Source organism: Pantherophis guttatus, chromosome 6 (assembly GCF_059756535.1).
Source record: "Pantherophis guttatus breed Tessera chromosome 6, ASM5975653v1, whole genome shotgun sequence".
NCBI classification, from domain to species: Eukaryota; Metazoa; Chordata; class Lepidosauria; order Squamata; family Colubridae; genus Pantherophis; species Pantherophis guttatus.
In genome coordinates, this window is record NC_142068.1 from 61922680 (window position 1) to 61949546 (window position 26867).

The 26867-nt window shown below is 35.0% G+C and overlaps 1 protein-coding gene across 4 annotated transcripts in view; it reads left to right on the forward strand.

Annotated features, from left to right (window-relative positions):
• The window catches only part of DOCK1 (dedicator of cytokinesis 1), a 427633-nt gene that overhangs the window by 300256 nt on the left and 100510 nt on the right, over positions 1 to 26867 (forward strand). For all 4 annotated transcript variants that reach the window (XM_034436445.3, XM_034436446.3, XM_034436447.3 and 1 more), the window contains exons 30-33: positions 879 to 957; positions 3439 to 3539; positions 11228 to 11286; positions 24838 to 24986. In XM_034436445.3, coding sequence (XP_034292336.2) covers positions 879 to 957; positions 3439 to 3539; positions 11228 to 11286; positions 24838 to 24986 — 388 coding nt within the window. The remainder of the gene's footprint in view (positions 1 to 878; positions 958 to 3438; positions 3540 to 11227; positions 11287 to 24837; positions 24987 to 26867) is intronic.

Consider the following 26867-nt stretch of genomic DNA (forward strand, 5'->3'; position numbering starts at 1 on the left):
ATGGACATAATGAAATGTGAATGACAAAAATTAAAATATTTTTAAAATTTATTTTAAATAATTAAATAGAATAGTTAAATTGTTCCATGGCAAGTTGTCCTGGAGTGAGTTGGCTGTGATGAATTGGCTACAGCAAGTTGGCCGTGGCGAATTGGCTGCAGCAAGTTGGTTGTGGCTAATTCTCCCATTCTGCCTCAGGGAAATTCAGACCTGTCACAGCAGTAGTGAGGAAGAGGTAGAAATGTGATCTACCCTTGCTAATATTCCCTTCACTTGTTGCAGTCTTGCTTTGGGTTTAGGACTTCAGTTTTCTCATCATGGTGGTGAAGGAGATCTGAAAGCTTCAATTTGAGGGCCAGGGAGTTACACTTAACATTATGTTACTGAATAGTAAGATTTGTTCTTGCTGTAAGCAAATCCTTTTCTGAAGGTTTTTATCCAATTATACTCTTTTTGATGAACTATGCATAAATTATACAGAAAGATAAAAGCTTTTGACAAGTAGAATTTTCAAAGCACTGTTCATCAGCTATTGATTCTTAACAATGAAGACTTTATGGAATAAATATTTTTTGCTTTATATGTACGCAGAATTGTTAATTATCTTTTCTTGATCTTATGGTAAAGAGAAATGAATTCATCCAAAGGCTTCTTGTTGTTTATCAGATTCTACATATGTTAATTTTCTTGATTGATTCTGAAATATCTGCATATAATTCTGTATACTTAATAATGGTAAAATTGCACATATTTTGAAATTATTGCTATGGCATCTATTTTCCTGGCACTTTTAGATTTATGACTAATTGGAATGCCAAACTTACAAAGGTACTAAAGTCTTAAATGTGTAATTATGTAATTTTCTCCTGATCTTTCAGAGTCTTTTTGCGAGCAATTAATCAGTATGCAGATATGCTGAACAAAAAATTCCTTGATCAAACCAGCTTTGAGCTACAGGTAAAACATACACCGAATATTGTCTTCCTTATTTCTAAAAGTCCTTCTCAATATATATTTCTGTGGTCCTCTTTTTTAAAGATTCTCATTGAATGTGCTATTTATATGTGGCATAAGATATGATATGTATGTAATTATTTATGATAGACTGATAAATTGTGTATTATAGATATATAGAGTTTATACATATTTGGATATAATGACAATCTGTATTTTACTTATCTATATTATTTAAGTTCTTTTTATAATAATGTTATTAAAAGTTTTGATTACAATAATAAAAGATAATACAGACTAAAAGAGAAAGAAGATGCAAAAAAGCAAGGGGGAAAAAAGTAGAAAAATATCCCCTTAAAAAAAATCAATCCCCACTTTTTTCATGACAAGTATAAAAAAGTTCACTATCTCTTCCCCTTGTCTTCATCCCATAGCTCATCTCTTACTCATGGTTACCAATAAATAACATCTCCAATCCAGCTATCAGCAAGGAGTTGAACTCTTTGCTGATAATTAGATTAACATGTATTCAACTCAATATTCCATATTTCAACTCTTAACTGTAGACAAACCAACATTTAAAAAGTGGTTTCACTTTTTAAGATCATAGATACCCTTCACTCAGTGGTGGGATTCAAGTAATTTAACAACCGGTTCTCTGCCCTAATGATTTCTTCCAACAACCACTTTGCCAAACAGCTCAGAAAGTTAACAACTGGTTCTCCCGAAGTGGTGCGAACTGGCTGAATCTCACCACTGCCTTCACTTTAAATAGAAAGACAATTAAATATGAAGCCAATTTAAATGATAGAATACATAAAATAAATGTAGGGAAAAAAGCTTAAATATCATGTCAATTGTAATCAAAGCCATAACATGTTTTTTTCCTTTCCAGATGTCAGTTAAATCCAAAGAGAATCACCCCAATTTTTAACTATATTAAAAACCACATTTAGGAAACATAAAGAAATTCCAGGATTCTAAGATAAACAATATTCTAAAATTTAACATGACAAAGGGAGATAATTTCTCCTTTAAAGAAAACAAACTCACAAAAATTCCTTACTTTAAATGGAAGACATTTAAGTACAAAACCAGTTCAAATACTACCAGATTATACACAAAGCTCCATTTGTGGCTGGAGCAAGTATGACAAAATGCCTCAGCTCCTGATTCTTTCACCCTCCAGGAATTGCTGCTTCTGGGGAAGAATGGTGGATTGAAGATAGCTCCACCAAAAGTAGAGCTGATGTTTGCAGCAAAAGACAGAGAGCTGACAAGTAGATTGGCTCCTTCAATCCTATCTGGATAAAGAGAGGATGTGAGATCACCCAAGCTGTTCTCCATACAGTTGCTTCACATTTATTATTTAAGAAGAAAAATTCTGAAACGTTATTATACCATAAACCAAATTTCAGAAGAACTTAATTGGCTTTTCTAATCTGTTTTTTTAAAAACCAGGTTGCCATATTTTTGTACTGGCATATTAGTGATAGTTCATTGATCTTTACACATTTTATTTCTAAGACAAGAATATTTGACTGTATGGTTATTTTGTGGCCTTCCTCAAGTCTTTTCTCCACATTAATGTTCATATAACAGGTTCTACTTCAAGCTTTCCTTTCCCTTTCCTAGAATTCCTCCATGCTATAATTTCAAGCTTTTTTATATTTTTGGCTTCGTAAGAAATTTACATTGCTGTATCTCAGGGTTTTTTTCTCAATAGATAAGGCATTTAATGAAGTGCAAAAATCACCAACTGGATTTTGCAAGCCAAGACATCCCAAAAATCTGTAGCTTCATCTTGAAAATTCTGTTGAATATTTCTACCAGACAAGATCCAAATACTGATGGGTCAAACTGCCTATTTTCATCAAATCGACTCAGAGAGAGTAGGCAGCTTTGTATGTTAGCAAATTGATCTTTAGGGTTGTAGTCTTGAATTTAAAAAAAAAACCCAATAATAATCATCGATTAGAATGGAATCAGGAACCGATTTAAACTCAAGAGGACATCATTAAGGCAACTTGGTTCCATAATACAGGAGCCAGTTGGGATTTCTTTATTTTAATCAAGCAAACATAAGGTCACTTGTTTTATGTCATATAATTTGCTCAGATGCTTCATTGAATAATTTTTGCAAAGCCAAGTTTTGCTCAAAAACCAAACTTGTGGAGTCACTATATGTCCTAAAGGAAGAAATGAACAGAAGTGTAAACCAATTAGAAGTTGATAACAAAAGATGGACAGTAGAGAGCAGAGAGCAAGTGGGGAGGTAGAATCTACCATCAGTTTAGCAGCGACCTCCAGCATGGAAGTCCCCAGATGCAACAATACACAAAGATTCTGTTAATAAATATAAAGTAGCTTGATGTTTTCTTGACATTAATATACACAATATAAATTACATCTTTGCTAACTTACCTGTATCAATATATTTCAGTATTAAAATGTTGACGGTTTTGTATTTTTTGTAATTTCCAGCTTTGGAACAACTATTTTCATCTTGCTGTTGCTTTTCTTACCCAAGAATCATTACAACTGGAGAATTTTTCAAGTACTAAAAGATGCAAAATACTTAACAAGTAAGTTATATATCAGATAAAAACCATGAATAGGAACTTAAAAGTTTATTAGCATAATATTACTTGAGATGCTCAGAAAACTCAAGACAGGTTGACAAGTAATCATAGTATGATGAAAGGTTAGATTTGAAACTATGATTCAAGTATTTATCATATTTTTAGCATCAAGTTAGAATCAAAAATTAAAGTATAAAGCAAACATTCACCTTATGTCATATCAATATAGTAAAAATGCTTCAAAATTACCGTTAGAAATCACGATTTTAATTCTCTAATTTTTCTGTTCATTTTAATCTCCTTTTAACAGTAGTTTAATATTATATTGCTATAAGATCTTGTATGGAGATAATGGAAATTTTGTATGATGGCTACATTAAACTCTTTGATTAGAGGAAAACAAGATCTATATTTATCGCTGATTAAAAACTCCTTATAATTTTTTACATAAAAGAGAAAATGAAATATTTATTATTGGTTTGATGATTAGAAAAAAACCCTTTCTTTTATAATCATAAAGCAAGAGATAATTGTATAATTGTACTTATATTTGCTGCAAATATATTTACTGCTTTTACTCTTTATTAGTTTGTGTTCGTTTTTATGTTCTTTGTAAAGCTTGCAACAAAAATATATATAATAAAAGTTCTTGTAGCTAATTTTGAGATTAATTTTAATGTGAATTCCATGAATAAATCTCAGACATTTGTCATGCCTTTGCTTTTTCTAGCTTTAGAGGAGTAGTTTACAGATTTTATTTAAAATTTCATAATTTTAAAAGTCATATAAATTACAGTGCATTGAATTTAAACATTTATTCATTTTCTTTTTAATTTATCAAATTTTTAAATTGTTCCTCTACCTCACATTCCGACTTTGGGTGATGTACAAATAAATATTTAAACCATTTAACCCTAACCATTAATATAAAATTTTAAAAGAATCAAGTGATTTAAAAAATGAATTAAAAGGTGGTGGCACGGTTTTCAGGACAGTAACCTACTCTATGGTTGCGTGCTTCTCCATGCACCCTAAGCAAGGCCTCAGAGTGGGAGCCCACCTTAACTCCAGGAGGAGAATGTCCACAGAGACAATACGTCTTTCCATTTCCAATAGGATTTTGTGAATGCAAAGAATTTTGATATAGTAAGGTCTATATTCATACTGTGTTGCACATTATTTCCACTGTTTCCCTTCCTCTCTCTTTCCCTATTCTCTTCGTAGATTTTTAGAGTGGTTGTAAATAATAGAATTATACTACCCTTCTTTTTACTTTTAGAAGTGAACAACATGGAACTTCATCCATGTTTAATCCATTCTTTCAGTCCAGCCCTCTCAATCCTATATTCTCTCAGAATTGTTATTGTTGGAAAAATAGGAGGAGATATGTGCCTCACTGAATTAAGTTGAAATGAGATTAGATAGATGACAGACAGACAGACTGACTGACTGACTGACTGACTGATTGATTGACTGGTTTTTGGATCCAAACAATAATTCTAATAGAGAATAATAATAGAGTACAAAAATGTTAAATAAAGAGATGTTTATGAATTCGCATATAAGCATATGCTTATAACAGTAACCGTTTTTATAGTAGTGATGCCAATTTGCCAGCATCAGAGATACAAACATATTGTAGAGATACATGTTTGCATAATGTCTTATTCATAATTCATTACAAACGTCCATATTGACTTATTGATGCAGCTCGTTACAGCTTTAGAAAAGTAAAAATCTAACCCAATGAGATATTAATAATTGGAACTGAAGTAGTATTTTCTGTGATGAAGGCAGCCTTTTCCTAAGCTTAAAACAGTGGAGTTATTAAATGGGATGATGTAGCAAAGGCCTTTGTAACACCACAAGCACTATTTGTTTTTGTTTACCCAAAAACTCAGGCTGTGTAGAAACAAATTCAGGCTTACAACTTCTGTTGGTTACTTTCTGGATTAAAAGCTTCACTTATTCACACATTTATGAAGCTCAGATTTTAACAAACCAGTATTTCAGTTCCAGAAAATTTGAAGCAGGAAGCCCACTGTGTAGAGTACCTCGTTTGGTTTGATGGCTCCAAAGTACAAGTTCCCGTTCACTGTTGTATTTTCTAACAAGCCTTGGCAAGCCCCAGCTTTGTCTGGTAACTTTTCCTGGCATGTTTTTATTTGACTGCCATTACCTCAAGCAATTCTCATGGGAACAATCTTTTTTTGAGAGAGAATGAATTGACTCTTTACAGAGGCTTCAATTTTGCTATGTTTCCACATTCTACATAAGCACAACTTTTGAGAACAATCCCCCTATGGCTCTCCTGTGTTCTACCATTCATGTCTTTATACAAATTGCACAAAATAAATTCAGAAAGACGAATGGACGGTCCCATACCAAGCAAGTAACTAGCTTTGGTGTTTCCCACTTTGTTGCTGATTTCTGAAGATTGGATCCAGAAAATGCAAGCATGTATGTCTAAATGGTCTGAGAATATAGTTCCATAATGTTTTTGCTTAGATTTTTGTTTGACCAAAAGATAAATATATAATTTTGAAAATAACATACTATTTTAAAATTAACAAGTCTTATGATTAGCGTATTTAAATAGATTAAAAATACAATATTCTTCTGAATAAGAGACATTGTTACAAATAAACTCTATTACTTTTCTCATTAACCTTCTAGATTACACTTCAGTTTCCACCCAAACCTAGACTATAACAGGACATTCAAAGTACTTATCCTCATATCCAGTACCTGTTTAATTTAGATAACACTCCGAGGCTCTCAATCACAGATGGCAACTTTCATTTCCTGCCAGTTGCTAAGATGACAGCTTCAGGGAGTTGATGCTCAGCTGTCAGCATGCTGTTTTCCTTCCTTATTTCTTTTCTAAACATAGGAGGTTTCCTCAGTATATTTTACCACATAGCTTTAATCACTAAATCAAAATTCAGTGGGAAATTTTTATTTTCCTAAGTAACAAGCAAGTAAAGTAAAAACACAGAAGCTAAAAATAATTTCTGGTTTCGGATACAAGATGCATTCGATTACTAGTAATTTCTAAGAACACCATATACTGTATAGCTGTTTTTATTCAAAGTGGCAAATTCTAGTTGAATTGCTTATTGAACTAGAAATCAGGTTTATCATGGGAAATGCAGGGAAGTGCTTAGTAGGAGAACTCTAATCATGGTGGCAGTTGATGGTGAAATCCCTTCAAATTTCTACCCAGAGTTACTTGTCAATGAGATGGGTGCCATATAAATGTAATAAATGCATAAATAAATAGAGTGAAGATCCTTTATCCTCTCAGGAAATCAGGATCCTTTCTTCTGGTCTGTACCCTTCCAACACATAAACACCAATGCTTGAGTTGACATATTCAGCCACCTTATAATCATAGGCTAATATAAATTGCTATATCTGGTTTTTACTGGTAGAGTATTAATCGTTATATTTTCTTCCTGTTATTGTAATTTCTTAATTTAGGCCTTATTCTTCTAACAAGATCTAGAACACCATGTACTGTATAGCTGTTTTTTATTCAAAGTGGCAAATTCTATATTTCCATTAAAAATAAAAATCCTTGAACTAGTATTCTTAATATAATATAAATATGCCAGTTACAGCAGCTGACCTTACATGGTTAGTATTATAGGAAAACTGGCGTCTCTGTATCAAGGCCCTCAAAGTACCCCACTTGGTTGCTTCCAATTCCTTTCTCTCTGCCTAGAGACTTACAATAAGGAAGTCCGTGTTTCATCACTGTGCCACAGAGTCCAACTAATTTGGCTCTTGAGTGCACTTCCAGTTCTCTCTGTTGCTATGCTTTGTCCTCTCTGTTGCCATGTCTGGATCTCTTATGATGAATTTTTCAAACAGAATGATTCCCACTGCCCTGACTTTCTCAGCCAATTGAGAACAGTTGGCAGGTGTGTTTATGTGTGCATAAAAATAAAAGCAGACCCATAAATTACAGTAAAGAGTCTACAGCAAAGAGAATATCCACAAAAAGTGCTTATAGCTAAGAAAATATGGCTAGATTCAGTTTGAAAATTAAAATGCTTTTCTTGTTCTGGTTTAGTTCTGATTGAGGGTTCGTCCGATGTTTCTGGTTCAAGCTCAGGGTCATGATCCATGTATTTAATCTGAATTGGTTTAATTCAAGCTTATGCCATAAAATATAAATTATCTAGATTGCAGTGTTGTCTTCTAAAATCAAACAGAACAAATTATTTGGTTTAATTTGAATTGTTTATAGTATCCTAATTACCTTCTTCAAATTGTTGCATTTGGGTTATATAAACTTCCACATAGAATTATTTTTTAATAAACATTTCCAGTACAATACAGGAATTGGAGAAGACCGGAATAATAAGATGGCATGCAATACCTAAATAAATAAATAAGTGGTTATTTGTTTGAAAGTGATAAATGAGTGATTATTTGATAAATAATTGGGTATTGCAAGTGATTATATTTGCAACTAAGAATAAAAAGGTATTAAAAGCAGATATCTATAAGCAATGAATTAAGAAAGTTAATTAAGGAAAGCTATAAAAGCATGTGGTTAAAGCAAAATTTATATATTTTTATGAGGAAAACACCTATACTACATCATTTTGATTTAAATCATCAAATGCTCTTATTTATTCAATATCAAATGCTCTTATTTAGTTAAAATTAAATTTTAAATTTTTATTTTGAATTTTTTTCTTTTCATAAACATAAAATGCCAAAATGTTTTATAGGAAATGTTTTAGTTTCTGTCTGTATAAAATATAAGTTTTAGCATTATTAATCTTTATAATATCAATTGAGTTGTACAAATAAATACTTGAAACATAAAATCAAAGTTATCAAAGTCCAAATGAGGAACTTTACTAGCTCTCATTGAAATATAGTTCTATATTTTTTTCTCCTATAAGAGATTGACCCATTTCACATAGAATGCTGTCTGTCTGTCTGTCTGTCTGTCTGTTTGTCTGTCTGTCTGTCTGTCTGTCTGTCTGTCTGTCTGTCTATCTCTCTATCTATCTATCTATCTATCGTGAGTGACATGGTGGCCTAGTGATAAAGATGCTCACCTCCCACTCCGAAGGTTGAGAGTTCAATCCTAGGTAGCGGCAGATGTTTCTCTCCAGAACACAAAGAAAAAAATATATGTTGTGAACTCCATGTGGCATCTGGCCAATAAACATTGAACTCCATCCAGTCGTCCAACTCTACCCCAAATAAAGGGAGTACAGGGTTGTAGAAAAAGAGGTTTTTAAAATTTATTTATTACATTTCTGAACTGCCCACCTTCCTCACATAGGGAGTGTGGGGAATATACAACCTGTAGATGGTCCCTTTTGAACCACCATGCCATAAGTAAAAATGGTTATTAACTCATTGTCAGTTCAAGTGTGATCTTAAAAAGAAGAGATCCTAGAGCTTTCCAGATTATCAGAAGCAAGGGGGTAGTGTCACTGTTTGGGACAATCACAGATAATGTTTGTCAAAGCAAAATGAATCCCGATATAACCCAGTGCTAGGGCTTTGCAGGTGATAAGCAACACTTTGAATTATACCCAGAACCTAACAATCTGTGCAACAACCCACCCGTTATGCCTTAACTTTCTGGTTTGACAAATCGAGGTTACCATGCCTTTTTTAAAACAAAACACAATTGAAGTAAAATAGGTATGCATTAGGCCTAAAATATAATTTGTTTTGTTTTTCATTAATTCAATATAAATATCTTGCTTAGTCATGATTATCAGTAACTATGTCTTCCTATTGCATTGGTGGTTAAGTTACCCATAAAAGAGGGGTGATGTATACTTCATGTAATACATGGATTTAGAGAATTCCTATAGAGAATTCATAAACTCTAATGTACAGATCATCTGCTATAGATAACAATACGCTGAGTGATCTTATTCAGAGATTTCATGTAAATGCTGAACACCCTGAGGGTTTCTACAATGTATAAATACCATGATATTTGATGATAGATTATTTGATGATAGATTATTTTCATTCTGAATTTTGAGCCCAGGAAATTAAATTAAATGTCCCTAAATTAATGGGAAAAGGCACTTTTGACAATTTTATGATTTACCTGTTGTTTTTCAGATTTTTTTCATCAGTATTTTTATACTAATGATCTTACTACCATATTTATAATCTTATTTCTCCAGAAGCATAGCTATCTTCTAGGAGAAATCATCAACTTTTCATTTTCTAGTGATTCCCAAAACATTTCAAAAATTTTTCAACATTAATCATTACCGTTACTCATCTGAAACTTGAAATCTATATTTTGAAACTGTTTGTCCCAAATTATTTTTTCCATATTCAAATGTCATTTCCCCAACAAACCAGATTTGGTTGTTTTATACCAGTGTTTTGGCAGGAGTAGTTCCAAACTAGATCCCAGATTCACAAACTAGCAATTACAAATTGCACTTTACCCACAGGCTATGCCCAGATTATCCCTTGGGCATAATTATCCCTAGTTTAAGAACTAATGCTCTAAATGTCATCTGTAAGTTTAAGGTTGCGAACAGTCAGCCATCACTTAGTCTGAGACAGCCAAAAGCTGAACACAGGATGTGTTCAGGGTTCACCTGAATCTAATTTCTCTTTCATATAAATTATAGTCCTGGAGGTTCATATAATTTTGCCCTATGGAAATATGTAACTTTCCTCACTAAATAATTGAGCACGTATATTTTTACTCATTTCTTTAATTGGGTTCTCTATATCTGTTTTTAGGACGTGTGAAAATAACTTACCATAATATAATATAATATAATGTAATGTAATGTAATGTAATGTAATGTAATGTAATGTAATATAATATAATATAATATAATATAATATAATATAATATAATATAATATAATATAATATAATATGATATGTATGGAGAAATATTGAACTTTCAAAAGGGTTCAGAAACTTTTAAGTGTCACTGCATATCCATCTTTTTTTCTAAAAAATGCAACATCTAATAAAATTATATTCAATTTTTGTTTATTTTCTGATAGCTTTCCAGACACCATACTGTACCTTTAATTTAATTGTACTATCTCAGCAGGTGTTATGGTTGATTTAAAAAATAACTTTATAATTAATGTGATTGGATGTTCTTGATTCGGGCTATTTATCGTTTGTCATTTTCTATATTCCATATGTGCTAAAATAAGTTAAACATAAAATATTCCTAAGAGTACTGATATCAGAGGCTGAGAAGTGAAAAATCCTTTCATTAATCTACACAGCCACCTTAGATTCACAAGGGACAGTTATGCAATATGTCAGTGAAAATCCCACAGGTGAAATGTTTATAAAAAAAATAATGCCCACTGGAATTCTTTTTCCCTTTAAGAAAAGTTGTGAAATACTAAAGTAGGAGCTAGGATGCATGAGTTTAGAATTTTTCAAATTTATTATTTAAATCATTTCCTTTCTGTATGGTTTATGAATGTCAATGTATTGTTTGCTTACATTTTTCCTGTGGTTAACAGTGGAAATATTACTTAACAAATTGAAAAAGCTGCCATTATTCAAAGTTATAAAATGAAATTTAGTTCTAAATGCTTCTTGTTTTGATAGGGACTTAGCCCCTATCAAAACTATTAAAGGTATTAAAGAATTTCAATAAAAAGTATTAAAAGAATTTTAATAAAAATTTGCACTTTCTCTAGGTATGGTGATATGAGAAGACAAATTGGTTTTGAGATTCGGGATATGTGGTACAATCTGGGTAAGAATCCCAATATTTGATCTTTACTTATACTGCTTGTGTGAATTTATGCCTGATTTGCAAATTTTGTGGACATATAATTGTATATTTATTTCTGTATTACTTTGTAATGATGTAGTTGACAAATAGAAAATATACATACAATAGACTTTTTATTATTATGGCTTGTTCAACAAAGCCATTGTCAGAAATTTTTGTGTGAAAGATTAGTTTATACCCATAAACTAACTCATTTCAGGAATTATCTTTCCTGAAATTTATTCATTAGTATACAGCATGAACAGTTCTTTTGAAAGTAGGAGTTTGCAGTCTAATACTAATTTTGGTTTTGTTTTTAAGTATTTGAAATATGTAACTGTTTCTTTATTTATCTTTGTTGCTTCAAATTCATTGCTATCCTTAAGTCTAGTGCAGGGGTGTCAAACTGGATTTCTTCAAGGGCTGGATCAACATTGTAGTTCTCCTCCGTGGGCCGGTGGGGGTGAGAAAGGATAGATGCCTCCTGTAGCACCCTGCCAACCAAAACAGGGTGTGAGGGGCGTGTACAGCCCCCTCTGCCCCGTTTTCAGCCTGAATAGCCTCTTGCAACACTTTATCGGCCAAAACAGGGTGCAAGGGGACTGCATGCAGCTCCCCCACACCTCGGTTTTGCCCTCCATGGCCTCCTGCAGCACTCTGCTGGCCAAAAACGGGCCCATGCAGCCTGTTTTCGGCCAGCAGAGGCACGGCAAGCCAGTCCTTTGATATTTCCAGGCCAGCCCCGTGGGCCAGATCCGGCCCACGGGCCTTGAGTTTGACCCCTGGTCAAGTGAATGACCATACCATTTATAAATATTATAGAAAGGACATAGTACTTAAAGGAAACAATATTTAAATTACTTTATAGATTTTGATAAAAAGGCTTTGTTCTAATACATTTTTCTTATAATGTTCTTTATTTTTTTTACTCACTACCTGGAATATACTTCTTTTATAACTTGAATGTATCTCTAGAAGAAGAACAACTTTTGTGCAGAAGTAGGCAACATGGTTTCTTCTAGATCCGTGATGGCGAACCTATGGCACGCATGCCACAATGGCACGCGGAGCCATATTAGTGGGCACGCCAGCTCAGCTCTGGGGCGCATGCGTGCACCGGCCAGCTGATTTTCGGGCCTTCTGGGCACACCAGAAGTAGGGAAACAGGCTGTTTCCTGCCTCTGGAGGGCCTGGGGTGGGTGGGTAAGACCCGTTTTTCTTTCTTACCTGGCTCCAGATCCTCTCTATGCATCTGGGAAGGGCAAAAACAGCCTTTCCCACTCCCTTGGAGGCCCTACGGAGGCTGAAAGGGCCCATTTCCCGACTCCCAGTGGGACAGGAAGTGACATTTTTTCCTGTCCCCAGCCTCCAGAGACTCCTAGAGAGGCTCCTAGAGACTCCTAGAGAGGCTCCTAGAGACTCCTAGAGAGGCTCCTAGAGACTCCTAGAGAGGTTCTGGAGGCTGGGGACAGCAAAAAATGTCACTTCCTGTCCCACCGAGAGTTGAGAAATGGGCCCTTTCAGCCTCCATATGGCCTCCAAGGGAGTGGGAAAGGCTGTTTTCTCCCTTCCCAGATGCATAGAGAGGATCTGGAACCAGGTAAGAAAGAAATACGGGCCTACCAGGCCATCATGTGCCAGGAGCGGGGGTGGGTGGGGTTGCATGCGCATGCGAACCTCCCCCGCCCCCCCTCTCCTGGCACGCGATTGCAAAAAGGTTAGCCATCACTGTTCTAGATACTTTGAAATATAACTCCTATCAACCACAGTAGTATAGATTGTGGAATTTGTAGCCCAAAATACATGGAGAACTATCTGGCCCTTGGACATTCCTCTCTTATCAGTTAAGAGGATGGCCCCCTTGAGGCTTCACACACAATCTGTCAATAGACTGAAAAAGTTTCCACTTTAACTAGCTGAGAGATAGATGGAACTCTAAAAGTGAAAGTTGTCCAGGTTCAGATTTTTGTAACTTGAATTTATTCTCTTCAATAAATCTTATTAAACCAGTGGAGAGCCTTGCTTTCTGTTGAAATGGGCTGCCAAGAGATTGATAGTTTCTATAATTTAGGACAATACGTCTTTAATCTGATTAAGTGAATTTCGGTCTACAGTTATATCTTGTTAAATCTGCATATTTTTTGTACTTTTGCTGTAATACATATTGTAGCACTGATACTTCTCCAGAAATGCTTATTTGTAACGTATAATGAATGACCCATAGAAACTTACGATTAAAGCTAAAATTGATGTATGGAGCAATTTTGAAAGGGTACAAGATGGAACAAAACACAATTCACTGTATTGTTAATAAAATAGTTTATAATATATTTAAAATATTAGGCATATTTTTTTGTAATTTATTGTGGCCATTTTCTTACAATCTTTGTTTTATGGAGTAATTAACATCAGATCAGGACAATCGCTTCCATCAAATGTCAGTGCAAATATTGTAGATTGAAATATCTGAAATCTCTAAAGATATTGTAAATGTAACTATTTGCTTTTTAAATCGACATTTACCTAAATGTTGATTGAATCATATCTATTATATTTTTAAAGTACCACAGTGGAAAAGTGTTGAATATAAAATACCAATTTTATGAATAATTCTTAGTCAGGGTTGTATAATGTTCAGTGTAGTAAAGCAGTCAATGTTCCGATATATCTCCTGATTATTATGTGAATTCATATATGTAATAAGAAAGAAAATTAATTTAATAGTAATTCTATGAGTTAGAAATACAATTTGCTAGAACAGTTATGTGGTAAAGAAAATGACAGTAGATACTGCCTCTTCAGAAAGTTCTGAATTATTTTCTTTACTTCAATGTGTTAATGGCTTGAATCAAGAATAAAGCAAAATACAGTACATAGTATTGAATTGAAACACCCTTATATGAATTCTGATCTTGAAACCATAAATTACAAATTACAAAACCTTTCAGATAAATTTCATAGAAAATTACTGCAACTATTCCTATCCTGATGCTATTTGTTGTTACTGGTTACAATGTACTAAGTACATTGCTTAGAGTTAAGATTTTTGATTGTATGAATCAAACCTGTTCAGGAGATCAGGTTCACATAAGTAAACAATAAGAAATACACAAAAATAGATATGGGGGAGGTTTGCTAATGTTCAGAAATGTGGAAAAGTACAGTGCCTTGGAAAGAGGAAAGTGTGGGCTTGTTTTGAAGCAGAAGAATGGACATGAAACAGATTGTTCATTGATATGTTCTGTCACTCTTATAAAATATTCCTAAAAAGCTGACAGTTGATAGCTGCTTATTTTTTTCTTTCTTTCTGAAGAGTGGGATACACCTTGGTTTTTTTGTTAGGTGTTAGGTATACTTACTGTACATGATTTTAAGATAAAATATGATAGCCATCTTTAGTTTGTTATATAACAGAGTTGTTATATTGTACAATTAATTACATTTATGATACGAACTTGAGAACAGTTTGGTTAAAGCTCTCAGCTAGAAATTGGGAGACCATGAGTTCTTATCCTGCCTTAGACATGAAGCCAATTGGGTAATTTTGGGCCAGTCTCTCTCCTCAACCGTAAGTAAAAGGCAAATGCACACAACTTCTCACAATCCTGCTAAAAAAAACCTTGCAAGGAGTAGTCCAAGCAGTCACCAGGAGTCCAGACTAATTGCCTCTTTGGGAACTTCCCAAAAAGTTCAGGAACGGGCAAAAAGAAAAAGAAAGTAGGGTCAAGATTAGGGAGGGAGGGAGGGAGGGAGGGAGGGAGGGAGGGAGGGAGGGAGGAAGGAAGGAAGGAAGGAAGGAAGGAAGGAAGGAAGGAAGGAAGGAAGGAAGGAAGGAAGGAAACACAACTTCCTGATGGTGCAAGTTATTAATTTATGGAACACGCTTTGAGTTCTCATTTGCCAGAGTTTTTAAACAGTCTAGTTGGTAAGCTATCAGGATTTCCTGATTTGTACTGAATGAATTTATATTTGAGGTTTCATCCAATTATAAGCTTTTAGTTATTCAAAATGCTGAACCTCTCTAAGCTGCACTGGAGGAGTCTAAGCAGGAGTTCTGTAATTTACTTTGTAAAGTATGAGTTCTATGATTTACTTGAAGTGCAGAATACAGCAGGATTTTAATGTCATTCATTCCTTTTTAATTATATTATGTCAGTTAATACTGAATTTGGGATATCTGGGGCTTCAGATGGCTTCTCTTCCTATAATAATTTCTCTTCAGTTTTGTTCAGGAACCTTCCTTTGGCAGAAGAGCACAGGATTTTGTAAATGTCCTTCCGTTCACTTCAGCTTGGCATTTTTCAAAGGCAATCTCTCTAATTCATTATAAGACTATTGCCCTTCACAAAGTTTATCCCCAGCATTACTTTTTATGAAGAACAAGTCTTGTATGAGTGCTGAAAGGTTAAATGAGCTCAGCTGCTATTGGTATTTTAAATAGGAATCAGATTATTTTTTGTGATTTTGAACAATTGTTATTTGGATTCTTATTATTTTGGTTTTAATTCTTGTACACTATCCAGAGTCATTGTTATAAGACAAGTGATAAAATAAATTGCATATACAAAGATATACATACATGGCACTGTTTGTGGATATTTTTATTTTTCATCAAAATCTTTTGCAAACATTAGCGGTTTCATTTATCACTGATTTCAACAAGAAAACCATATGAGTTTATCTTTCATGTTTTCTCTTTTTTTAGGGAGAGCATGACATTATTTCTGCACCTAATCATCAAATGTCTAGTAACATCATCCGTAGGTCTATTATGCCCTCATGGGTTTCTATCTTAATTTTGTACTCAGATTATTACTCTTCTTCAACCAGAACTTCAGTTTCCAAAGTGTTGACCTAATAGATTTGACATAATATCAAGTTGATGATATTATATAAATCTATTTTTCAGACAGAGGCAGTATCACTATTTTCAATAGTCACGGAAATACAGTTGAATAATCCTACTAAAGTAATCGATGAAAGAGTGCTGTGAACTAATTATTGACATTTGAACTACAACTTCTCTGCCTTAATACTGTCAAATTCATAATTAGTAAGTTGGAAAAAGACATTCTGGAAGAAATTTAAAATTCACAGCCACTATAGGTAATTGGATATTACTGCTGGTTGCAAAAGATTGAGTGTTAAATTTGCTGCTGTGCCTGTCACTTTTTTTTTAAAGTGTGTAGGAGGAATGTGAATACAAAATTAGTTGTTTTTAGGCTATGCCTGGCTTCTGGGAATAGAGGAATAGTCTAGCATTGACTGTATATAATTCTTAGTGCAAATTATTGAATGGTGGTATCTATGTAGCCTTGAAGCCTAACAGTATATGTCATCTGAACATGTCCAAGATTAATAAGGTACAGTGTTATGAACTGACACTAGAGTACTGTAAAAGACAAGGAGGAGTTTATCTTACTGTCACAATTGAATGACTGTGCCTAAGGACTATATATAAGAACTCTACTCCAACATGGTTTTTTTCAAGTCTTTTGGATTTTCTAGTCTCCCATAACTAAGACCAATAGGCATATTTACATTGCATGTAGGTGTGTGTGTGTGTGATGGATTTATTTATTTATCCATACTGTTCCTAACCAGCATTTTTTTCTTCACAAGCAAAATAGTATCATTAAACACAATAATACAATAAAATAAAATAAAAGCAATGAAATAATTCATTAAAAACTTAAAATATATTCAAAATTATATGTGGGAGTTGTTGGCAATCAGGAGGCACACACATTTAATAACCAAATAAAAATAATTCTTAAAAATTCTAAAACATTGCACAACAGGACCAGACCAGATCACAATTAAGTTTTTGTTTATCCCAGAGCTCCCCATAACTAAACAAAAAGATAATATCTCTCAAGTCAGCACATGACCACCAGAGGTGGGTTTCAGCAGGTTCTGACCAGTTCTGGAGAACCGGTAGCAGAAATTTTGAGTAGTTCGGAGAACCGGTAGTAAAAATGGTGACTGGCCCCGCCCCCATCTATTCTCTGTCTCCCAAGTCCTAGCTGATCGGGAGGAAATGGGGATTTTGCAGTAACCTTCCCCTGTAGTAGGGTGGGAACAGAGATTTTACAGTAACCATCCCCTGTCACGCCCACCAAGCCATGCCACACCCACAGAACCGGTAGTAAAAATTTTTGAAACCCACCACTGATGACCACCCTCCAGCACTTATAGATAAACAGGCACTTATGGAGAAGATGCACTTAACGCTTAAACCAATCAGGATGTTTTTTCATCATTATGCCTTACAGGTTACCAAGTAGGAAACTGGTAGTAAAGGTATTCCAACATACTTGGAAAATAAAGCTAAAAAATGCTGACAATTCTGATTTTTATTTACATCAACATTTATAAGCCAGCCCTCTCACAATTTGACTCTGTCTGATATACAATAATAAAAAGAAAAAGAAAATAAAGATCCAAAATAGAAAAACGAAAACAGGTACCATGCCACATCAATACAAGACTATTTCTTTATCTATTTATTCATTTATTCCATTTTTGCTGAGTGCACAGGAAAAGAATCAATCCTTGAATTGCCCCCAGAAGCTTATTGGGAGCCAGTGTAGCTGCAAAGTAGTGATGTTATCTGGGTGCCCTGAAACATATCCTGGACCAGCTGCAGTTTTCAGATGGTCTTCAAGAGCAGCCCCATGCAGAATGTATTGCAAAAATCCAACCAGGAGATGACTAAGGAATGAGTAACAGCGGACAGATATTCCTAATACAGAAACAGGTGCAACTGATGCACAAAAAAATCCACAAAAGTTTTATAAAGGTCCTTCTAGCCACAATTGCCACCTGCTTTCCAACAGGAGCCGCAACTCAGGAGAACTTCCAGATTAAATATAAGATTCAGTAGGGAAGTATAATCCTATCTAGAGCCAAGGATGAAAAAAATCCCAGAAATGGATATAGGGGATGGCATGGGCAAAACTCAAAACCACTAAGTCTTGGCAGGTTGAACCAGACTCCCTTCAAGAGTCCCATGGCCTCCCAACATTGGGACAGGATTGAGATAACATCACCTAGCTGGTGTGTGGGGCAGATGTATAAGTATCATCATCAGCATACTGATGATATTTAATCCCATGTCAGTGAATGATCTCTCCCAGTGGCTTTATGTAAAGGCAAAACAGAATTAGGGAGAGGAACTCTGCAAGATGCATTAAAAATATTACTGCACAGATATTGGAATCTGAATGTTTTAAAATAACTAGCAGTACAGTAGAAAGAAAATGTCAACTGCCATAGAAAATTATTTCATTTTAATGTTTAAATTAAAGTAGTCATCTGGCACATATGAACACATACAATGCCCACTGATGTGCAGAGGTAATGAATTGCAGGATTGTAACTTGTGAATTTAAACTACTGTGTTTTTATTCATAAAGAAAGCCACAATGTCGTAATGATGATATAAATTGAATATCTCTGACTTCTGTCAGGATAAGGGTAAATTATGAACTGATAAAATGGCCTTTGTGTTCCTGCCTAATGTTTCAGACAGAAGGAACTCGGCATCGTTATAATAATAAAATCAAAATAGTCACTTCCTCCAAATGAACTCTCCACTGGAAAATTTTCCAGCATTCCTGGAAAATTAATTCCCTCAGCATCCAGTAAACAACTAAGTGTATTTAATTACCTTAAGATAATTCTAAGCCTTGAATGAACTTGAATGAATATTCCCCTGGAAAGTGAGGCTAGTTCTATCCCTTTCAACATTCACAAATCCCTTAAAACCTGTCTATGTTAGCTGACATGGGGGTCCCAGGGAACTTGGAAGATTTTGTGATGGTTTTCTTACTGTACCATATATCCTCTTAATTAATTCATCAATACACCTTTACAATTTATCTCTAAGTTTGTGTCAGCTTTATATAGCCTCCAGTATTAAATCCACTAAAAAAGAACAGTTCAAAATCAGCAGTTTTTTATAATCCAGCTTCCTCATTCAAAGCCTTATCCAGAATATGTATATTGTTTTGATCTTCTTCTTTCACCCCTCAAACTGTTTTGTCAAATGATAATTATAATCATCTGACGTGGTTAGTATCATAGCCTCCTGTTTTGTGTGTCTTTTAATAGTTATTTTTAGTGTGATTGTTTTATACATTTATGATTTTCTAATCAAGTGCTGTATGCTTTCCATACAAATAAGATGATAGATACATAGATGATAGATAGATAGATAGATAGATAGATAGATAGATAGATAGATAGATAGATAGATATGTGTGTGTGTGAGAGAGAAGGGGGGGTGCTATTAAAACTATGGTTCCTATAATTTTTAACTGGGTGAAATAGTGTACCATAAGGCAAAACCTTAGGTACTTCAAATGGGCTAACTGACAGAATTCATCCAAGATCAAGGAGCGATTGCTCTTGTGGAATTGAATTTTGGCAAATGTTAGAAAACATTTATGATATAAACATTATATTAAAACAGTTTGTAACATAATGCAAAATGCCATAAACATGATTTGTGCTATACCATGAGCTATTTTCAACATGGGCAGATAACATTTTCTGAATATATCCCAGGCAAGGCAGTACATTAGAAGTTCTGTCACTGCTGTTGAAGACGTTGAAGAATCTGGTAAGGGAATATCTCTGAAAGGATGACCCAAAGGGTGATAGGTTGTCTAGTAAATAAATAAAAGTACTTAGGGTCATTTCTGTTTAAGCCCACAGGCTTTCAAAAGCTATCTTTCATTTTGCACATCAGACTGGAAATAACCATATCTCAATAGCCATAAAAGTCTTTAGAGTCAAGGTCATTCAATGCCTCTTATATGGAGGATAGATTTGCTACTCTCATTCCCTAAATTCCATTACCGGTCTAACTCCTTTGTAGACTCATATGTAATTATGTCTGCTAAAATCCTTAACACCTCTCTGATAATACCTAGGTCTCCGTGCTGTTGCTGAAAACAACTACATCCCCACATTTTAAGAAAGAGATCTTGGCCAATCTATTTCTTTAAAAAATGTATTATTTTATCTCCCTCCACTATTTACTATTTTGACTCTTACCCAGGAAGAACCTGGTTAAATTGGAAACATTTGGATTTTGATACTGAAGTTCAGTTGGATTTTTTTTTTTTTTTGTACAAAATTCCTGTTTGGCATGCTGTGAGGCTATTTGGAAGACAATTCTCTCATGCAAATACTTAACCAAGTATCTTTAATTCATCTCATGGGAGAGCCTTTACTTTTGCCCAGAAGTTTGCCCGACTTTTGCCTTTGTCTGTTGTAGAAAATTTCAGATTGGTCCAGTCCAGAATAAATTTTGCTCATCCTCCGTGGTAGGAGGTTTGCCCCTGGTATACCACATGGTGCATTGAACAGATAAATCATTTTCTGACTCATAATCATGCAAGATGGGACAAAAAGATTACATGTTTCCTCTTAGATGATACCTGAGTAAAAAAAAAATGTTTGTTTTTTGTGTTGTCCCCTGATCTTAAATTAGATTTAAAAAGCCATTTTAATTATTTGTTAATTTCCTATTTTCCCTTGACTGTATTGAACTTATTATTTTTGTCTTTTACTACAAATAAATTTTAATCAAAAACAATAGATGCCAAGAAAATACAGTAAAAATCATATATGTATATATACTATATGATTTCTGTCACATTGGATTCCAAACCATTCAGTTCCACAAAATGAGGGATTACAGACATATGTATTCCCAATTATTCATATATTGCAGAAATTTAACCATTGTTAGCAAGATGAAAGATATCAGTATCAGAGTTTTATTATAATGATTGAAAAATTACATTTCTATCTTTGGAATCATGATATATTTTAAGAAAAAACATACAAATGGAATCTGCAACCAAACGTTTGCAAGATTCTAATCATTCTATTCTCTTTCCCTTATCCCTTCTTTTCCCTGTTTACTCAAGATATCTTCTCTTATGAGCATATAAAGCTTGAATAATTTTTTGATTTCCTATTCAGAGTTTGTAGTAATGCTAAATATTGACTATACTGTTTGAGCATGTAATATCCATATTTATAATATACATTTCTTTCAGCACCTTTCCAAGAATAAATTAGTTTGTCTGACTTCAAGAAATGTAAAACATATAAATATTCTGCTCAAAATAAATTAAAATCCTGATCAGCATTACACAAGATCTTCTTGGCGAACTATTTGAAACAGATAGCCATTCCAAATAAAAGGGTAAAGACAACCAGAAACACAGTATTGATGTATAAAGCTTGATTTAGATTCTGATTAGAACTTGGGATAAGAGTAGCAAAACTTAATTATCTACAGCTAAATCTAACCATCTCCTTCCCGGTTAGAACAATTTTTTCCTACAGTCTGAACATGATTGGTTTTTGCCATAATGTTTGAAGTGCAAAATATGGTGAGATTGTGAACTGATCATGTAAATAACCTTCAGGAAGAAGGGATTTTAATGCGATTATATACATTCTAATCAGTGGTGGGTTACCCTGGCTTGGGACTGGTTCACAAGAACTGGTAGTAAAACTGGCGGGAGGCTTTGCCCACCAACCTGGATGTCATCATAGGTGATCTGCGCATGCACAGAAGCGCACGCCCACTCCCGATGCCAACCGACAGTAAAGGTAAGTAGAACCCACCTCTGGCTCTAATCTGTTCCAATTACCCTTTCTGTTTTACTATTCATGGTGTACTATTTTTGTACATTATATTAGCAATATCACTTAGACTTATATACTGCTTCATAGTGCTTTACAGTCTTCTCTAAGCAGTTTACAGCATCAGCATATTGCTCCCAACAATCTGGATGCTCATTTTACCGACCTTGGAAGGATGGAAGGCTGAGTCAACCTTGAGCCAGTGAGACTTGAACTGCTGAACAGCTGGCAGTCGGCAGTTAGCAGAATTAGCCTGCAATACTACATTCTAACTACTGTGCCACCATGTCTTCATAGAAAGATGACCTTTCCTTCATTGATTCTCATTTTGCTTCAGTTAAATATTAAAAAAGGATTAGGTTTAGAACATGCCCCAAAAGACCCACAAGTTTACTTGGATCTAAATACATTTTGAAATTGAATTTAATTATTTTTTTAGTTCTCTGTACATATATCCATTGCAAACATACCCTTCTTGTTCCTTAATGCACCAACTCCTAATGATTGTGGCTTGTCCGCTTGTTTTTTTCTCACTTTGCCTCTTTAATGAAATTGGAGCATTTCAATTGTGTGAATAAGAAAGCTTCTGAAATAGTTTTAGATGAAGTGCCTAAAGAATGAAAAAGAGTAATATGAGGCACATATTACAGGAGCATATTTCTTTAGCAGATTTACTTCAAACTGCTCAATTTTCTGTTCTCTCTGAAATTCCATTATTAAACGTAAATCTTTGTGAAATATGAGTAACTTCCTGGCATGGATAGTGGCCCTATCAAATAATGTGGTGACCTCATAATGTGTTTTCTATCAGAGTTCTTAGGCAGGGTCCAGGAGACTTGGTTATAACAATGAAGTTTCAGAAATAAATCCTTACAATTCTCTCATATTTTTAAAAGCACTTCCTAATTTACTTGAAGGCTCCTCACTGAGGATGCTGAGATTGCTAGCTAGGATGTTCAGTAAAATAAACATAAGAATTCTTTAAAGTGCCATTAGAAATTCAGAGGTAAACTTTTCTGTATATTTGTAGAAAGTGTGCCACATTTAAAGCATTAAAGCAAAGCGTGCCAATGTTAAAAGCAATCTATGTATGATAGTATTACAGTGCTGAGCCAAGAAAATTCTCTATTGTTGTGAACTGGAATAGCAATAGCAATAGCACTTAGATTTATATCCCGCTTCACAGTGCTTTACAGCCTCTTTAAGCAGTTTACAGAGTCACCATATTGCTCCCAACAATCTGGGGTCCTCATTTTACAGACCTTGGAAGGATGGAAGGCTGAGTCACCCATGAGCCGGTCAGAATCGAACTCTTGGCATTGAGTACAGTTAACCTGCATTACTGCATTCTAACCAGGAGGAACAGGCTCAGGCTCAACCCATCCAAGACTGAGTGGCTGTGGTTTCCAGCATTCCGATATAGTCAGTTGACTCCATCACTGACTATTGGGGGCAAGTACTTGGCCCCTACGGAGAGGGCTCGCAATTTTGGCATCCTCCTGGATACACAGCTGTCCTTGGAGGAACATCTGATGATTGTAGCCAGGGGGACCTTTTATCAGGTTCACCTGATCCGCCAGTTGCAGCCCTTCCTAGATCGGGATTCCTTGTGCACAGTCACTCATGCCCTCGTCACCTCTCGCCTGGACTACGGCAATGGTCTCTACATGGGGCTCCCCTTGAAGAGCACCCGGAGACTCCAGCTAGTCCAGAATGCGGCCGCGCGGGTAGTTACAGGAGCTGCATGGCGCTCCCACATAACACCCCTCCTGCGTGAGCTGCACTGGCTCCCAGTGGTTTTCCGGGTGCGCTTCAAGGTGTTGGTTATCACCTTTAAAGCACTCCATGGCATAGGACCTGGATATCTTTGAGACTGCCTGCTGCCACCAATGGCCTCCCACCAACCTGTGCGCTCCCACAGAGAGGGCCTCCTCAGGGTGCCATCGGCCAAGCAATGTAGACTGGTGGCCCCCAGGGGGAGGGCCTTCTCTGTGGGGGCACCTGCCCTCTGGAATCAACTGCCCCCAGAGATACGAAGAATTCAAGACCTCGGTGCCTTCCGCCGTGCCCTGAAGACCTTTCTTTTTCAGCAAGCCGGGCTGGCTTAACACTTTTTAAAAATGTTTTTAATAGGTTTGTTATTGTTCTTTTAATTATGGGGCCAAACATATATATATCTTTTTAAATTGTTTTTAATGTTTGTATCTATGTTTTTAACTTTGGCTGTACATCGCCCTGAGTCCTTCGGGAGAAGGGCGGTATATAAATTTGATAATAAATAAATAAATAAATAACCACTATGCCACCATGAAAGCTAGAAATTCTTTCTAATACAAACATACACACGTACGTACCACACAAATTTCACATAATGGAATACCTCTGAAATTTATTTCAACATTGGTAATGGAACAGAATTCTGCACTGTACCTTACATCAATGATGTACGAATGCATCGAAGTTCAATAATGTACACAATTATTACCTACAATAGCAACAAGGTTGTTCTCCCTGCCTCAGCATCTATACAGAATTAATATAAAGATCAGGTCTGAAATAATACATACACTTTTTTTCTCTTTTTATGATAGATCATGTTTGTTCTGTGATCAAGAAATGCATCTTCTAAGGAAAAAATATTAATTTTAATTGTATTTTAATTTTTTTTAGCTATAAAAAGAATGGCCTAATATAATTGAGATTCATCCTTTTGCATGAAAGGCCTACTGCTTATAATCACGGGTTGCACTTTTCATACATAACAAATGTATGATCTCTACATAGACTAGAATTGATCTATTTACTATGCTAGAAATAAGAAAGTAATTTTCCCTCTTACATTCAGTTTTTTTCTCCCAACAGGGCAGCATAAAATCAAGTTCATTCCTGAGATGGTGGGGCCCATGTTAGAAATGACTCTGATTCCCGAAACTGAGCTGAGAAAAGCTACAATTCCCATATTCTTTGATATGATGCAGTGTGAGTTTCATTCTACTAGAAGTTTTCAGATGGTAAGAGCTGTTTTCTTAAGAAAATGTGTTTGCTATAATCAAGATGAATGTGAACAACACGTTTAATATCACTTGTTTAAAATAGGTCTGCACAACTTGTAAATCCACAGTTGTGTCTAGCAAACTCAATTTTGCAATAAATTTTTTTTCTAAGGTTGTTGTTTTTTGAGGGAGGGGGGAGACAGATAATATCACTGCCTCCCTATCCATGAATGTCATGAAACTCAAGAGGGGATTGTCACTTCTGGGCAAGCCTGCTTTGACTGAGGACTTTCAGACTCAGCTTTGTGCTTCTTCTGTTTTCCCAACTAGGAAAACAGTACTTGGAACACCTGAAATCATGGCTTATAGTGATTCAATTTCTGTATTCAGTGTGTTTATGTGTGTGAATATGGTATGTGTAGGAATTAATAGCCCTTGAAATGACTGTTTCTGAGAGGGACAGAGTGTTTAAAAGGTTAAGCGAGCTCTCTAGAGGCCCTGAGGATTGGTTAGGGAGATTTGTTTGATTGGATTCAACCTTCATGCTGGACACTTTTCTATATTTGGTGTATCTCTATCATAATTTTGCTAAAGTGCCAATGCAAAAACTTGGATGTTATTAATTTCCTACCATCTATTTGCTTTAGCTAATCTTGCACTCTATGTTGACATCATTTTGATGACATTGGGTATTTTAGGCAATGGAGACTTTGGGCTATGTTGGCTTTCGAATAAGTGTGAATCCTGTATTATCGCCATTTTAGCTCATTTGGAAACTATCATGACTTTCCTACTTTAACATAATCTCCAGTCATGTAAGTGGGGATACATATCATCTGAAATGTTTATGAGCTGAATGTTTTGGACAAAAAAAATTAAGGAGCGATCATATAGACCTAATTGAAATTTTCAATCTTGGTTTTATTTTGAGAATAGAAAAATCCTTAATTGTATAGAATAGCAATAGCACTTACAGTAGTACAATAGACTTACAGTCCATTCAGAAAGTATTCAGACCTGCTTCACTTTTGTAAATTCTGTTGTGCTGCAGCCTGATTTTACAGTTGTTGAAATTCATTTTTTTTCTCATTAATCTACCTTCAGTAGTCCATAATGACAAAGTGAAAACAGAATTTTAGAAATGTCTGAAAATTTATTAAAAAGAAAAAACTGAAATATCACATTGGCATAAGTATTCAGACCCTTTGCAACAACACGTAAAATTTAGCTATAGTGCTTCCCATTTCTCTTGATTGTTGCTGACATGTTTCTATACCTTGAATGGAATTGACCTGTGGTAAATTAAATTGCTTGGACATGATTTGGAAAGGCACACATCTCTCTATAGAAGGTGTCACAGCTGACAATGCATACTGTAGCAGAGCAAAAGCCATGAGGAAGGCTACAATAAAATTTCTGCTGCACAGTGGCCTCCATAACTCTCAAATGGAACAAGTTTGGCACAACTAGGACTCTTCCAAGAGCTGGTCACCCGATCAAACTGAGCAATCGGGGTGACAATGAAGTGACCAAAAACCTGATGGTCTCTCTGATTGAGCTCCAGAGATCCTGTATGGAGATGGGACAGAGCTCCAGAAGCATAACCATCACTGCAGCCCTCTACCAATCTGTGCTTTATGGAAGAGTGGCTAGATGGAACTCTCCTCAGTGGAAAACACATGAAAGCCTGCTTAGAGTTTGTTCTTCAAGTCTGTGAGTCCTTCAGGTGCTTTTTTGCAAGCTCCAAGTGGGCTTTCCTGTGTTTTGCACTGAGGAGAGGCTTCCATCTAGCTACTCTTGCCAATCTGTTTATTAATATTATCTAATATACAATATATACTTGAACTTAAACATAGAAATAAGATGCATCTTATTTCTAGATGCCTATAAAACAAGAGA